Source organism: Pantherophis guttatus, chromosome 4 (genome assembly GCF_059756535.1).
Source record: "Pantherophis guttatus breed Tessera chromosome 4, ASM5975653v1, whole genome shotgun sequence".
NCBI lineage: Eukaryota > Metazoa > Chordata > Lepidosauria > Squamata > Colubridae > Pantherophis > Pantherophis guttatus.
This window is the reverse complement of record NC_142066.1, coordinates 146,272,066-146,285,533: the sequence shown is the minus strand read 5'-3', so window position 1 is coordinate 146,285,533 and position 13,468 is coordinate 146,272,066. Positions and strand designations below refer to the sequence as shown.

General features: G+C 38.4%; 1 protein-coding gene across 4 annotated transcripts in view; it reads right to left on the bottom strand.

Moving 5' to 3' along the window:
- ADARB2 (adenosine deaminase RNA specific B2 (inactive)) overlaps positions 1 to 13,468 on the bottom strand; it is a 475,071-nt gene that overhangs the window by 9,567 nt on the left and 452,036 nt on the right. For all 4 annotated transcript variants that reach the window (XR_004588522.3, XR_004588523.3, XM_034402119.3 and 1 more), the window contains exon 9: positions 5,923 to 6,104. Coding sequence is in view for 2 of the 4 variants with exons in the window: in XM_034402119.3 (XP_034258010.1) it covers positions 5,923 to 6,104 (182 nt within the window). In the remaining 2 variants the exon portion in view is untranslated. The remainder of the gene's footprint in view (positions 1 to 5,922; positions 6,105 to 13,468) is intronic.

The following is a 13,468-nucleotide window of genomic DNA, read 5'->3' as shown; positions in this document are numbered from 1 at the left end:
TTTTGGTTGCCAAAGATTTTATAAGATTTCTTATATTTTCACTTTTTATTATTTTATTCTCATAGCCCAAATAAAGCTGTTAACCATTTTATTCTTAAAAATGATTTTAAAATAGGGCAAATACTCAATTTTTAAATTTTGTTTTTTAATTTTTATCCAACAGCATTCAAATCAGTCTCAGAGGCATCACTGCATTACAGATTCTTAATAATTTTAACCTTGGTTTAATAAAATCAACAAAGAAAGAAATACAGGATAAAATATATAATTTCTCGTTATTATGCTACCCCACATATACTACATAGGTCTTTGTGAATGATGCAAAGGCAGTTCAAATAGTTTGATCTGGAAAATTAATCCAATTGTCAATGTACATCAATCTGGAAATTCAGTTCAATTCAATTTCTTCAGACTGAATCAATGAAACGGTTAGATTAGACTTGAATTTCAGAATCAATTTGGCACAAATTGTTTCTGTGCATGGATAGAAGCACCCAAAATCATCCATATCAATTCAAAACATCCAATTTGATAATACAAATTAAGTATCTAAGTCGATTCAGAAAGCCAATTTGATCTGGAGATTGAACTGACATGCCTTTAAATCAAGTCTCCAAATTAAATATCTGCATAGCTGAATAGATAAAACAGCTTTGATATATATGGGGATTAAATGAATTATAGGTACTGAAACATTGTATACATTTGCATCAGTTAGAGGCAACTGGAAAATACACTTGAAAGGGTCACTTATTAAAAATTTATTAAAAATCCTCTGTATTTCTGAGCTTCTATATACCAGAAGGAACCCATTTCCTTAGCTAAGTGGCAATATCCTAAGTGACTGTGTACAGATGAATCAAAATGAAAATATAATTGAGTTATTATTTCACGCTGAACTTGTAATCACATTTATGTCATATTAATAGCAATCTCCATTTCTTCACTATGATAACTGATCGGTTTCTATCTTAGGGGGAATATGCTATAAAGTAAATGTCATTCTTACACCATGGCGCTATTTAAATACATCTTTCTGACAACTGTTACACATAGATCTCACTGTATGACTTGACATGAATGTGTCAGCCTCTGTCAGAATTATGATTTAACTTAGTGGATAGTGTGCCAGCCTATGACAGTATGTGCCAGATAAGGCCTGCCTAGGAAAAAGCCATAGGTAACAGAACAAACATAGATGCAGCAATCTAATGATCAGAAGAAAATAAAGCATTTGGTCGAATTAATAGCTGTTGTATTCAGGCACTACCAAGGATTTCAGAAGATAAAAGCTAAGCACAAATGGTCCCCAGTTACTTCCTATCAAGAGATCAACATTTCTGTTAGAAAATAAAAAGAAATGAAAGCTGAGAGAAGTTAAAGTCTGGTTGTTAATAAATATATTTGGTGAGCAGAGATTGCAGCATTTTTATCCCTTGTCTTCCAAAAGCATATTGGTGTGTGTGTGTGTGTGTGTGTGTGTGTGTGTGTGTGTGTGTGTGTAGAAGAAGATTTAGGGAACTTGAAGAAATTAAATAGAAAACCACTGTAGCAAAGTACTAACTCTAAGCTGTGGTAACAACCTCTAATCCTCTTCCTGAGGAGAAAATAATTGGTTTTAAATCTGGGAGACCTTTGCATCCCATCCATTTTTAACTCCATTGTATGTCCTTGGTTGGTAAGTCCCCATCTCTAGCCCTAGCCTTACATTTCTGAAGTCTGAGCAATTAAAAAAAAAAACATTCCTCAGAGGGCTGAAAAATACAACGGATTCTTTGCAAATTGAAAATGATAACTTGTTGGAATGAACTGGAATGAGTCTTTAATGTATTATCAGAATGGATTACATATTGTTAATGGAGAGGACAAAAGAGAACACAAACCGGGACTTATTAATTAATAAGGAAGGCCATCTAGCTCATGGGAGTTATTTTCTGGTCTTACTCTCCCGGTACTAATTGGTGGCTCAAGACTCTTGTTCTCCTACTTTAGATCCTTTACCTTTAAAAAAAAATCCAAAACATTTAAAGGCCTAAATTTCTCTTGCCCAAGTCGTGCAAACACTACCATGCAGGGAAAGCTCAAAGATCAGTACACTCAACAAATCTGGGGAGAAACTCTTCTGTTGAAATACTAGAACATCAAAGTCCAAGCAGACAGCACTAGGTGAGGTTGGCCAATGGCTTGACTCAGGGGTGAAATGCTCCTGGATCGGACTGGATCGCCCGGTCCGGGAGCGATCTTGGCCAGTGGTTCAGCGATCTGGTAGCAATGGCGGAGCAAAGCTCCATCCACCCACCCGGGTGTCATTACTTCCTGGTTTTAACCAGGAAGTAATGTATTTTTTACCTTCTGCGCATGCGCAGGTTTTGCACATGCGCAGGTGTGTGTGCGCATGTGGCGCAGGTGCACGCCACGTGCACTTCCAAACCTGTTAGGAAGGCAAGTAGATTTCACCCCTGGCTTGACTCATTATTAGATCATAACATATAGAGGTCGTATTCAGCCGGTTCGGACTGGTTCGGGTGAACTAGTAGCCCCGGCTCTAGGCTGTCCTATTTAGGCACGTTTTTTGAGGCCGGGCGCATGAACGGAAGGTGCGAGCAAAGCGCATGCACAGAAGGCCGGGCTCTCACATTTTCAGTACTGGGTGAACCGGTAGGTAAATTATGTGAATCCCACCTCTGATAACATAGCAATGGAAGTATATTTGTTTCATGAACTAGGGCAGTGATGGCGAACCTTTTCGGCACCGAGTACCCAAACCAGAACGCGTATGCATGTCTGAGCACCAGAATGCCGGAAACCTGAAGAGCAGCTGGTCGGGGCGCATGCATGCACTGGCCAGCTGGTCTTTGGGTTTCCAGCACATGCATGCGCGCCGGCCAGCTGATCTTCACATGCGCTGGAGCACCAGAAACCGGAAGACCAGTTGGCCGGCGCTCGCATGCCTGTTTCTGGCCATTTTTCTGGCTGTTTTCAGGTGCCCATGAAGACCAGTTGGCCGGCGCATACCGGAAACCAGAAGAGCAGCTGGCGACTGTGCGTGCCTATAGAGAGGGCTCTATGTGCCACTTCTGGCACACGTGCCATAGGTTCACCATCATGGAACTAGGGTGATTACCCTTTTCCAAATAAATTTACATTTTCTTCAGAGGAACTTTACAGGGGTTATGTCAGCGATAGACAGACTATAGCCAAAAGTAGATGTTACTTCCACCCATCCCTGTTCCTGACATCCATCTGCTCTGCTTTTTCTCCTGAAGACACTATTTTCTTAAGTTTCTATCAGCATCCCAAATGGACCAGACAGAAAACTCCACAAGATAAATGATTTCTACTTTATTGTAAGGCTACATTAATGGAATCTTACAAGTCTGAAAGTACAAATCTCCCACCATTTCTTTTTATTGGCTGATAAGTTGGGGAGGATCCTTTCTAAGTTTCTTTCTCTGCCCATTAGTCAGTTGTGAGCCTTCTTTCTTTCTTTCTTTCTTTCATTTATTTTACATATTAGATAATATTTTACATATTAGATAATATATATAAGTATAAGCATGAATTGAATACATAAAATGAATACAATTAAAGGGACGCTCTTATGCATGCCCCTTACAGACCTCTTAGGAATGGGGTGAGGTCAACAGTAGCCAGTCTAAGGTTAAAATTTTGGAGGTTTTGGGATGAAACCACAGAGTCAGATAGTGCATTCCAGGCATTGACCACTCTGTTGTGAAAGTCATTCCTAAAATCATTCCTAAATCAGCATCTCCTTCCTCCTTTTCCAAAATCATTCTCACATTGTATTACAATTTCTGAGTCACATTCTCTTGCCACCCCGCATACTAAAAAAATAATAATACAAATGGATGAAGACTTTCAAATGGGCTGAGAACTGGTGATTACAGGTTGCCAACCCCATTGTTTGTTGAATTACAAAGATGTCTTCGTTGTGTAAATTAAAATGAGCACCATCCTTTCTTTCTTTGTGAGGCTAATGATGAAAAGAGATGATCTCAATGCTTCCAGCATGATCGTCTGCAGGCAACAGTTTTCATTTGATCAGTTCCACGTTGAGCTACAATCCTCCACTAACTGAGAGCTTGGAACTCCCAAAAGGCTGCACATGGAAGATTATTCCTAAAGGGGGCTAATATTGCATTAGGTGCTCATGAGTTCTACAAGAACCAACCAATAATAGAAAGAGCAAGGAAACATGCATATAGCAATCTAAGGATATGGGAAAGGTGAAAATTCTAGGCAGAATCTGCCATTTTTAGCTGCAGTCCAATTTTGACACTAACTAAATCTCCTACCTGAAAGCATCCTTAATTCTAGACCTTGCCCATCTGGCATATGCAGGATGTTCAGTGGCTTGACACAGTCTTGCTTCTTCAATGAATTTCCATTTCATACAATATTGCACTTAGCCCTTTAAGATGATGTGCTTAACCACATAACTGAATGGTGAATAGGTTTAAATCTGCTCTTAAGTAAATTTTATGATCCGAGGCTCTAGTTTGGCTTTCATACTTAATTGGTGCTTTAAGTTCTTTGGCTAAGAACAGGTGTGTGTGTGTGTTTATCGATCTATCATCTGTCTGTCTGTCTGTCTGTCTGTCTGTCTGTCTGTCTGTCTGTCTGTCTGTCTGTCTGTCTATCTATCTATCTATCTATCTATCTATCTATCTATCTATCTATCTATCTATCATCATCATCATCTAATCTCTTGAAGAATAATGGAAAATTGCTTTATTGGATAAAGATTATACAGTATCTAACTCTAAAGCCTTTCTAGTCATCCAATGATGTATTTAACAATGGTTAATGGTGCAAGCCATTAAAAAAACCTAGTATGCATTAATCATAGAACAAACTGCTATAAAGGTCTAATTCATATATTCACATAAAGCCACATGGGAAACCATTAATATAAACAGTACCCTTTCAAATACCAAAGAATTTAAACAATGCTGAGTCAGGAACTCTTGTTTTTCAGTTTGCAGCAGCAAAGTTAAAATTCACTGGTATGCTCAGTAATTTTAACTATTTTGTGTTATGTTTCTGGTTAGGGAAAGTATGGATGGCCAATGTCAATGAACTACTGATGATAAAGGTAATAGAAGGAGGGCTTTGAACAAAGAAGAAAGATATCATTTGACCTGGATTAGATTAGGAGGTTTTATACAGATGTCTGGAAAATTTAAAAATTTAAATTTAAAGCAAGCAAATAAATGTACAACAGCATCAAATAACAATAGTTGAGGTCACCAGAAAAGCAAGAATCAGAACTTTGTATCTCCCTTGAGCTCCAAAGTGGTCAAAGAGGAAGTAAAGAAGAAGAAGAAGAAATAAATGCAATGTTCTCCTTCATACCCCATACTGATTATTCTAGAGAAGTGTAGTAGAAAATGGGGAGATAATCTTGAGAAAGGAATGCAGGAATGATTAAAGGAGAAGAAATGACAACTTAGTCTGAGGAAAAGAAAAAACATGAAAAGGAAACTCAAAATATTTTCATTTTGATTTTGTTTGGTGTAAGAGAGAACAAAGGGAAATTCTGGATGGCCTTCAAACTTCTGTTTCTATACTATGTAACCAGAAAGTCCCATTCCTATATTCCTTATGGTTTCTCTTTCTTGACTTATCTTACCTTGAAGAGCTGATCAACAAGAACTCTTCCTAGGAAAAACAAGTTATTGTGGACTGAAATAGGAATAGAGGAAGGAAGGAAAGAAACTGTTTCAACTTCAACTGTTATAACCTTAAGGATAGCCCGAATCATTATTAGTGACATAAAACAACAAGGAGGATAAAGTACTTTAAGATGTGTGATGCAGCTTGGAAGGGCTGTTTTAGAGCCCAGTAATACAAGCTGTAGGAAGGCAGACAATTTATGCTTCTAAGTCAACATGAGCTTACCACTCAGGAGAAGCTGATTACACCGGTATGAAGCTGGAAGTTGACCAACATCTTCTAATCTATGGCTCATTACCCGTGAAAGGTGACCAGTGTGAGAGAGGCTTCCCACAATAATGCTATGCAAATATACTGGCTCGATGAAGTAGCTAAGAAGCGCGCCTTGTAACCCAAGGACATTCCATCTGGAAAAGAAATTCAACAGTGAAAAAGATGTTCTGCAAGGCAGGAAATTAGAGGTGAATTACATTGCGGGTAACAAAATAATATTCAGAGAGATGGCAAAGTTTATTAGGTGGATGCATAGGTTTATTTTGCAGAGAAAAATCTCGAGTGGATGCAGGGGGTATGTCTGGGATGGATCAAGCTTCCCCAATCTGATGCCATCCAGATGTGTTGGCACTTTAACTCCCATGTTTCCAGTTTCTGGATATCTGGAAGACATCAGGTTTCGGGAGCTGGAGCTGATAAGTTTTAGAATTAATATTATAATGCTAGGAAAAATATGATCCTGCTTAAAAAAAACTTTTTGGGGATACTTCATGATAGGCAAGAGTCAGATATGTGAAGAATACTATTACATGTCTCTCTGTGTCTATGGACTGCTATTAATATTTAGTTGGCCTCCAAAACCTCAAACTGCTCAGTTTCATGGTATCATAGAGAACATCCTTTTCATCTCTCCTGTTTATAAAATTATTGTGTTGGAGTTCATCCTGGAAGCCCTCCTTCATTGAGATCAGAATGGCAAAGGACTTTTCTTCAATAATGGCACCTACCTTGTGCAATGACTTTCTTTTCTAAGTTGTAGAAGGGTGAACACTAATACCTACCTGCCTTTTGAAATGAAGGCTAGGCTTCTCTATTTGGTCAGAGAGTTTGGGGATTGCCTAAAATTAACATAACAATTCTCCTTGTAGACAGTTTATCGATATAAATTTCCCTCCTAGAGAGTTTATCCATATTCCTAACACTCCATCCTGTTCTTGAAGAACACGCCATAAGAAAAACTGCCACACAAACGTTGTCTTTAGTGGGTTTAATGATGATGAGCTGAAATATGGGAGACATTTTAGAAAAGGTTAGAGAGATTTTGCTATTTAAGGCAACATCCAGTGGTTGCTGTGCTGGAAAAAAAAGCATTTAAAGTGCAAATCTGTACCAGCAGGAAGCATTATGTAGCTAATTTCTTACATCATTGTTCTTTTCATTAATTAACATTTCTCAACCGTTAGTGCTATAATTGCAGTGCCTCTGTGCCGTACGTCTCTTTCCATGATTAATAAGGAGCCATTATACTTCCCTTTCCTGAAGCAGTCAATTAACACGAAATACTTTCCATTAATTACTGAATGTTTAAAACCAGCATGCTGTACCTGGAGAGCAATCTGCTCAAGGAACCTGTGACAAAAATTGCTTTCAGAAGTTCTTTTTACATTTTATTCCTCTCTCTCTCTCGGTCTCTTTTTCTCTCTCTCGGTCTCTCTCTCTCTCTCTCACACACACACACACACATACACAAAAGAGCAAACCACAGGCAATTTAGTTGGCTATATTAATTTGCTTTAGAAGCAAGGCCTGCGAATGAGAAACATCTTTTAATCTCATGGAAGACAAGGCAGCCATCTGGCTGCTAAGGATTTCTGAGTGAGACTGCCCCTCTCTTTCTCTCTAAAATGCAGGTCATTAAAGTAATGTGTTCATCCTACATAAAACTCAAATGGAAGATAAAAGGTAATATTTATATACAAACAATTTAGTCCCACCATTTAAACAGTCATTGGTTTTATGAAACATTTACTTTAGTCTATCAGATTTGCATATTTTCATTTGGGTTTGTGTGTTTGGGGGGGAGGGGAAATGCAAGCATATATGATCATTTCTGCAGATTATCTGTCTATTTACCAACCAACCAACTTATTATGTTTAAAGGCTACTCTGTACTAAAACAAATCAGGAATGAAATCAAAGGAAACTGGCAAGCTTTGCAAATGTTAAACAATTTTAGATTTATTTAATAACAAGAGATCAGAGATTCTGTTTTGGTAGAAAAAGATAGATTATCTCAAAATTGTTTCTGCAAAACATCTAAGACAGAACGTAACATCTAAGACAGAACCTTAATGCCATCAATATTTTCTTCTTATTAATAAGATGTGCCCTGTCTAATCTTACAATGGCCATCCTGTGATTATGATCCTTTCCATTAATCATTCTACTGTATTCAGACTTATATAGTCTCACTAAACATGGAAGTTCAATATAGTAGTTTAGGATCTCTGCTGTAAAATAATAAAGAGGACCTTGGAGGTCTTCTATTCCAACCCCTGCTGAAGCAGGAAACTCTATACCATTTCAGACAAATGGTCATCCAATCTCTTCTTAAAAACTTCCAGTGTTGGAGCACCAGTGGTGGGTTTCTCCCGGTTTGCACCGGTTTGCAAGAACTGGTAATAAAAGTTTGTAGTAGTTCAGAGAACCAGTAATAACATTGGCTGGCTACGCCCCCGAACCGGTTCCCGGTCCGGTCGCCGTTTGCTTACCCCGCCCACCTCATCAGAGGCTTTTTTTTTTTAACTTTTAAAAGCATTTTTTCTACAACCTCTTTGGCTGAAAAAATGCTTTTAAAAGTAAAAAATAAAAGCCTCTGATGATTGCGTGGCTCAGCTGGGATCGTCAGAGGCTTCTGAAAGCATTTTTTCTACAACCTCTTTGGCTGAAAAAATGCTTTTAAAAGTAAAAAATAAAAGCCTCTGATGATTGCGTGGCTCAGCTGGGATCGTCAGAGGCTTCTGAAAGCATTTTTTTCTGCAACCTCTTAAGGTTGTAGAAAAAATGCTTTTAAAAGTAAAAAAAAAAAAAAAAGTTGGCCATGCCCACCCAGTCACATTACCCCCACCAAGCCATGCCCACAAAATAAGCCACGCCCACAGAACTGGTAGTAAAATTTTTTAGAACCCATCCCTGTGGAGCACCCATAACTTCTGGAGGCAACTTGTTCCACTGATTAATTGATTAAGTGATACAGCTTGGCTGTTCAAAATTGCAGGGCATGGCATCTGACAGGTTCATGAAGCATCAGACTAATGGATTCTTGCCTTTGGGGATATTTCGCTTCCCTAGAGTCTCAGGCAAACTATTTTGAATAGCAGCTGTTAGGAAGCAACAATGGAGGAGGACTGTTTCTTGGCCTATGTTTATGACCTTCTGGAATACAAATGACCATGGTGCAGAATATCAAATAAGCTTGGCCATTAGACTCATTCAGTAGTACTCTTGTGTTTTAGGAATGGCCCCCAAATGTGGACTGCAATATAGCAATAGCAATGCCACTTAGACTTATATACTGCTTCATAATGCTTTACAGACCTCTCTAAGTGGTTTACATTGTCAGCATATTGTCCCCAACAATCTTCATTTTACTGACCTTGGGAGGATGGAAAGCTGAGTCAACCTTAAGTGCCAGTAGGATTCGAACTGCCAAAGTGCAGTCAGCCGGCAGTCAGCAGAAGTAGCTTGCAGTACTACATTCTAACCACTGTGCCACCATGGCTCTTAGATAGATAAAATCTATCTAAAATAAGAGCCTTGGTAGTACAGTGGTCTAAGGCACCCTGTTATTAAGCTGGTTATTAAGACCAGCTGCCTGCAATTACTGCAGGTTCGAATCTCGCCAAGGCTCAAGGTTGACTCAGCCTTCCATCTTTTCTAAGGTAGGTAAATTGAGGACCCAGTTGTGGGGGCAATAAGCTGACTTTGTATAAATATATATACAAAAAGATGAAGGCTATTGCTGAGCACATTGTAAGCCCCCCTGAGTCTCCGGAGAAGGGCGGCATATAAATCAAATTAAAAAAAAAAATGTCTGAAGATCCACTGAATCACTTCATGTTGCCTGGCCAGTAAATTTCAAAAGATGTAGAGAATGTCTTTCTGCAAAACATTCTATTTTTTCCCCCCCGGAAGCAAATTTTCCTGTTGCTTCATATTCATTCAACTGACATTAAATTGAATGAATTCAACTGACATCGAATGAATTAAGGATTTAGTCAAGGCAAAATCGAAGGAGACCTCTGCAGTTGAAGGATGCAGGTTGAAATTGGTCTGCTGAATGATTGCAAGACAGAAGGGAACTCATTGTCCTCTTTTAGTACAATTGTTGAAAAAAAGACAAGTATGTAGATTTTACAACCATACATATCAGGGGTGCTATTCACTTACCTTCACTACGGTTTGCAAATGTGAACATGTGCTTGCGCACGCTCATGTGCACCTCCTCCACACATGCACATTCTGTGCATGCAGAGGGTCAAAAATGGGACGTGATGACGTCCGGGTGAGTGGGTGGAGCCTCCCGCCGCTAGCACTTCCGGATCACATGATCCGGATGGAGCCAGCTGAATTTCACCACTGATACATATCCTTACCTGAATTAATTCGGTTTTTTTTGTCTCAGTTCATCACTTTATCAACCAATAAGAAGAATTACAACCATTCATACAATAGTAATTTATCAGGTAGAAAGGTAAATTAGTTTTTTTCCCATATAGAGAAGGATTTTCTCTGTCTCCCTCAGTCCAAAGCCCAGAAACAGTTTTATTAACATAATTAAAAATATTGTTGTTGTTGTTGTTGTTGTTTTGTATAGATAGAAAGTTGTAGTTACAATTCCACTGATTTTCCCATGGATAGCATGTTCAAAGTTAAAATTTTTGAAATATTAACCTGATTACAGAAAGTGAAAGCCCCACTGCATTCCAGGCACTCAATACATCAATGTGACTTGTCTTGCTAAGAAGGCATATGATGGATGGATGGATATTTTCTTTTAATTGTGCAGAACATTGAGAGTGCACCTTTCAAGGACACAACCCCAGCCGAAGTAACTTCATGAAGGGAAAAAATGGACTCATGCACTGAAGAGGAGCAGGCTCTTCAATTAGTAATTTTAAAAAGTATTTTTTAAAAAGGTATTTCGCGTCTCATCCAAGAAGCTTCTTCAGAATTCTTGGATAAGAAGCAAAACATCTTCAAGGAAAAACAAAGGAAGTCCAGTGGCCTCTTGAAAAAGCACATTTGGGACAACCATGGCTTGTATGACTGAGAATCTCCACAGGTATTTTTAAATTTTTAAATTGGGTTTGTTTCTATTGCTATTGTGAGCAGTGCAAAGTTGTGACTGGATGAACCACCATGCATATCTTTTAAATAAATAAATTTGAATTTTATCCTGATTTATCCTGAATTACATTGAGACTAGGGAATCTGGGCGGGTTTAAATCCAAGTCCTTGGGACCGAATTTTAGTGTGAATTTGGCAATCCGTTCTCACTGTAATAAGAAAATACAATGAACTAAAGAAACATGTTTCATTGCAGCTATTTCTGCTTTTCGAAGCACAATAATTCCTGTTAAAACATACATGGTTTTCTATTGTCAAGAACTGAAGTGCCGGATTCAAAATGGAAGGAATCCAAAGGAAGCCAGTCGTTGTCTCTCTGCAAGATATATTTAGAAGCAGCAAGAATTGTACATAGTCAATATTCAATTCAACACTATGCTTGAAAAATGGAACTTATTTATTTATCTTGGTTGCTGAGAGCTAGTTCTGGAGTACTGGCTTTGAGGAGCAGTAAGTGGTATCCTAGAGTTAGCTTTTTTTTTTTTTTTAGTAATCTTCCCTCTCAACCTTAGTATGCAATGATTCTCAGTTTGTTCTTTCTTCCTGCCATAGCCTTAGGCTGGCTTTAATTCCTTATGACTGATTCTTCTCAGACTATATTGAAGAGATTCATGTTGAAGCTTTAAATCAAAATTTTAGTAAATGTGAAAATTTCCTTACCATAATACAGGGTAAACAAAAATTAAACATAGCTTTGAGAGAACGGGCTCTCTGCTCTCATCAGCGCACTGAAAACAAATAACTGAGCCACGAATTGAAAATAACTAATTGACAGATAGTAGAAAGTGGAGGAGAATAAAAAATTAAACAGAATTGTCAATATTCCAATTTTAAATTTTTATCTTCTTGTCCTGTTCAGTATAATATTACTGATATTAATCCACATGGTTTGCTTGTTTTCTACAACGTGACATGTCAGCTTGGTTCTAATCATCAAACCTGGTTTTTCCCTCTTCCAGCAAAAGTTGAATTACATTTTTTACTGAATTTTAGAGCAGTGAAAGTCAGCTGTGCAAACAGAGAAGTTATACTTAAACAAAAAAGGACCTCTTGTGCAAGGGAGGAGGCCCAATTCACTCTCTAGCATCCTTAATTTAAAAAGAAATATTGGAACAAAAATTTTTGCAAGATCAGATCTTCCCTCAGAGCAAAGTTTTTATTTTATTTTTATTTTTATTTGATTTATATGCCGCTCTTCTCCGGAGACTCAGGGTGGCTTACAATGCGTTAAGCAATAGCCTTCATACTTTTGTATATTTATACAAAGTCAGCTTATTGCCCCCACAAACCGGGTCCTCAATTTACCTACCTTAGAAAGGATGGAAGGCTGAGTCAACCTTGAGCCTGGGGAGATTCGAACTTGCAGTAATTGCAGGCATCTGAATGTTAATAACAGGCTATTAGTCTGCTGCGCCACCAGGCACCAGGCCATTGCAACCCAAGTCCTGTCCTGTTCATATATACTTGTAATGCCACAAGTTCAAAAGGGGTGGAACTTGTATCATCAGAATGCTCTGTCAAATTTGGCAGTCGTTTGCTTTCCCTAGACCCTCTTTTCCCATCTATATCTCTGCTTAGAAAAATAGGATTAGAAATACTTTAGCTATAGTGTTTGGAACATCATTCCAGGAAAAGAGCTTTGAAAAAAAGAAATGGTCATCAAAATTTGAGTCAGTCACTTTTTCTCAGACCAATCCAATTTACAAGAGAGGAAAAATAGGAGTAAGTAGTAATTTATGTGTGTTTTCCATTTGTGTTACTTGCAGGTAGACGTTGACATACAACCACATTTGAGCCCAAAATTTCTATGGCTAGGTGAGATGGTTGTTAAGTGAATTTTGCCCCATTTGGGGACCTTTCTTGTCACAGTTGTTAGGTGAATCATTGCAGTTGTTAAATTAGTAAAATATTTGTTAAGTCAATCTGGCTTTCCCCATTGACTTTGCTCTTCAGAAGGTTGTAAAAAGTGGTCACTTTATTTTATGAGGGGTGCCTCATAAATACATGCCAAGCATCTGAATTCTGATCCAAATTGTGATTGTGGGAATGCTGAAACAGTTTCAAATATGAAAAACAATCATAAGTCACTTGTCATTGTAACTTTGAACATTCACTAAATAAATGCTTGTAAGTCAAGGACTACCTATATGTTGTGGCCCGTCAGCGGCCTGTGCAGCTAGTAGCTGATTCTGACAGCAAGGAGGCTGGTGTGGTGCTGCACCAGCAGCCTGTGCAGCTGGCACTTGAGTCAGACAATGAGGAGGCTGGAGAAGATGTGGTTCCAGAGGCGGAGATTCAGTCAGGGCTTTCAGAACCTCCAGAAGCTCCCATAAGTGAAGAGGAAGAAGAGGAGGAGCCTCTTCTCGAT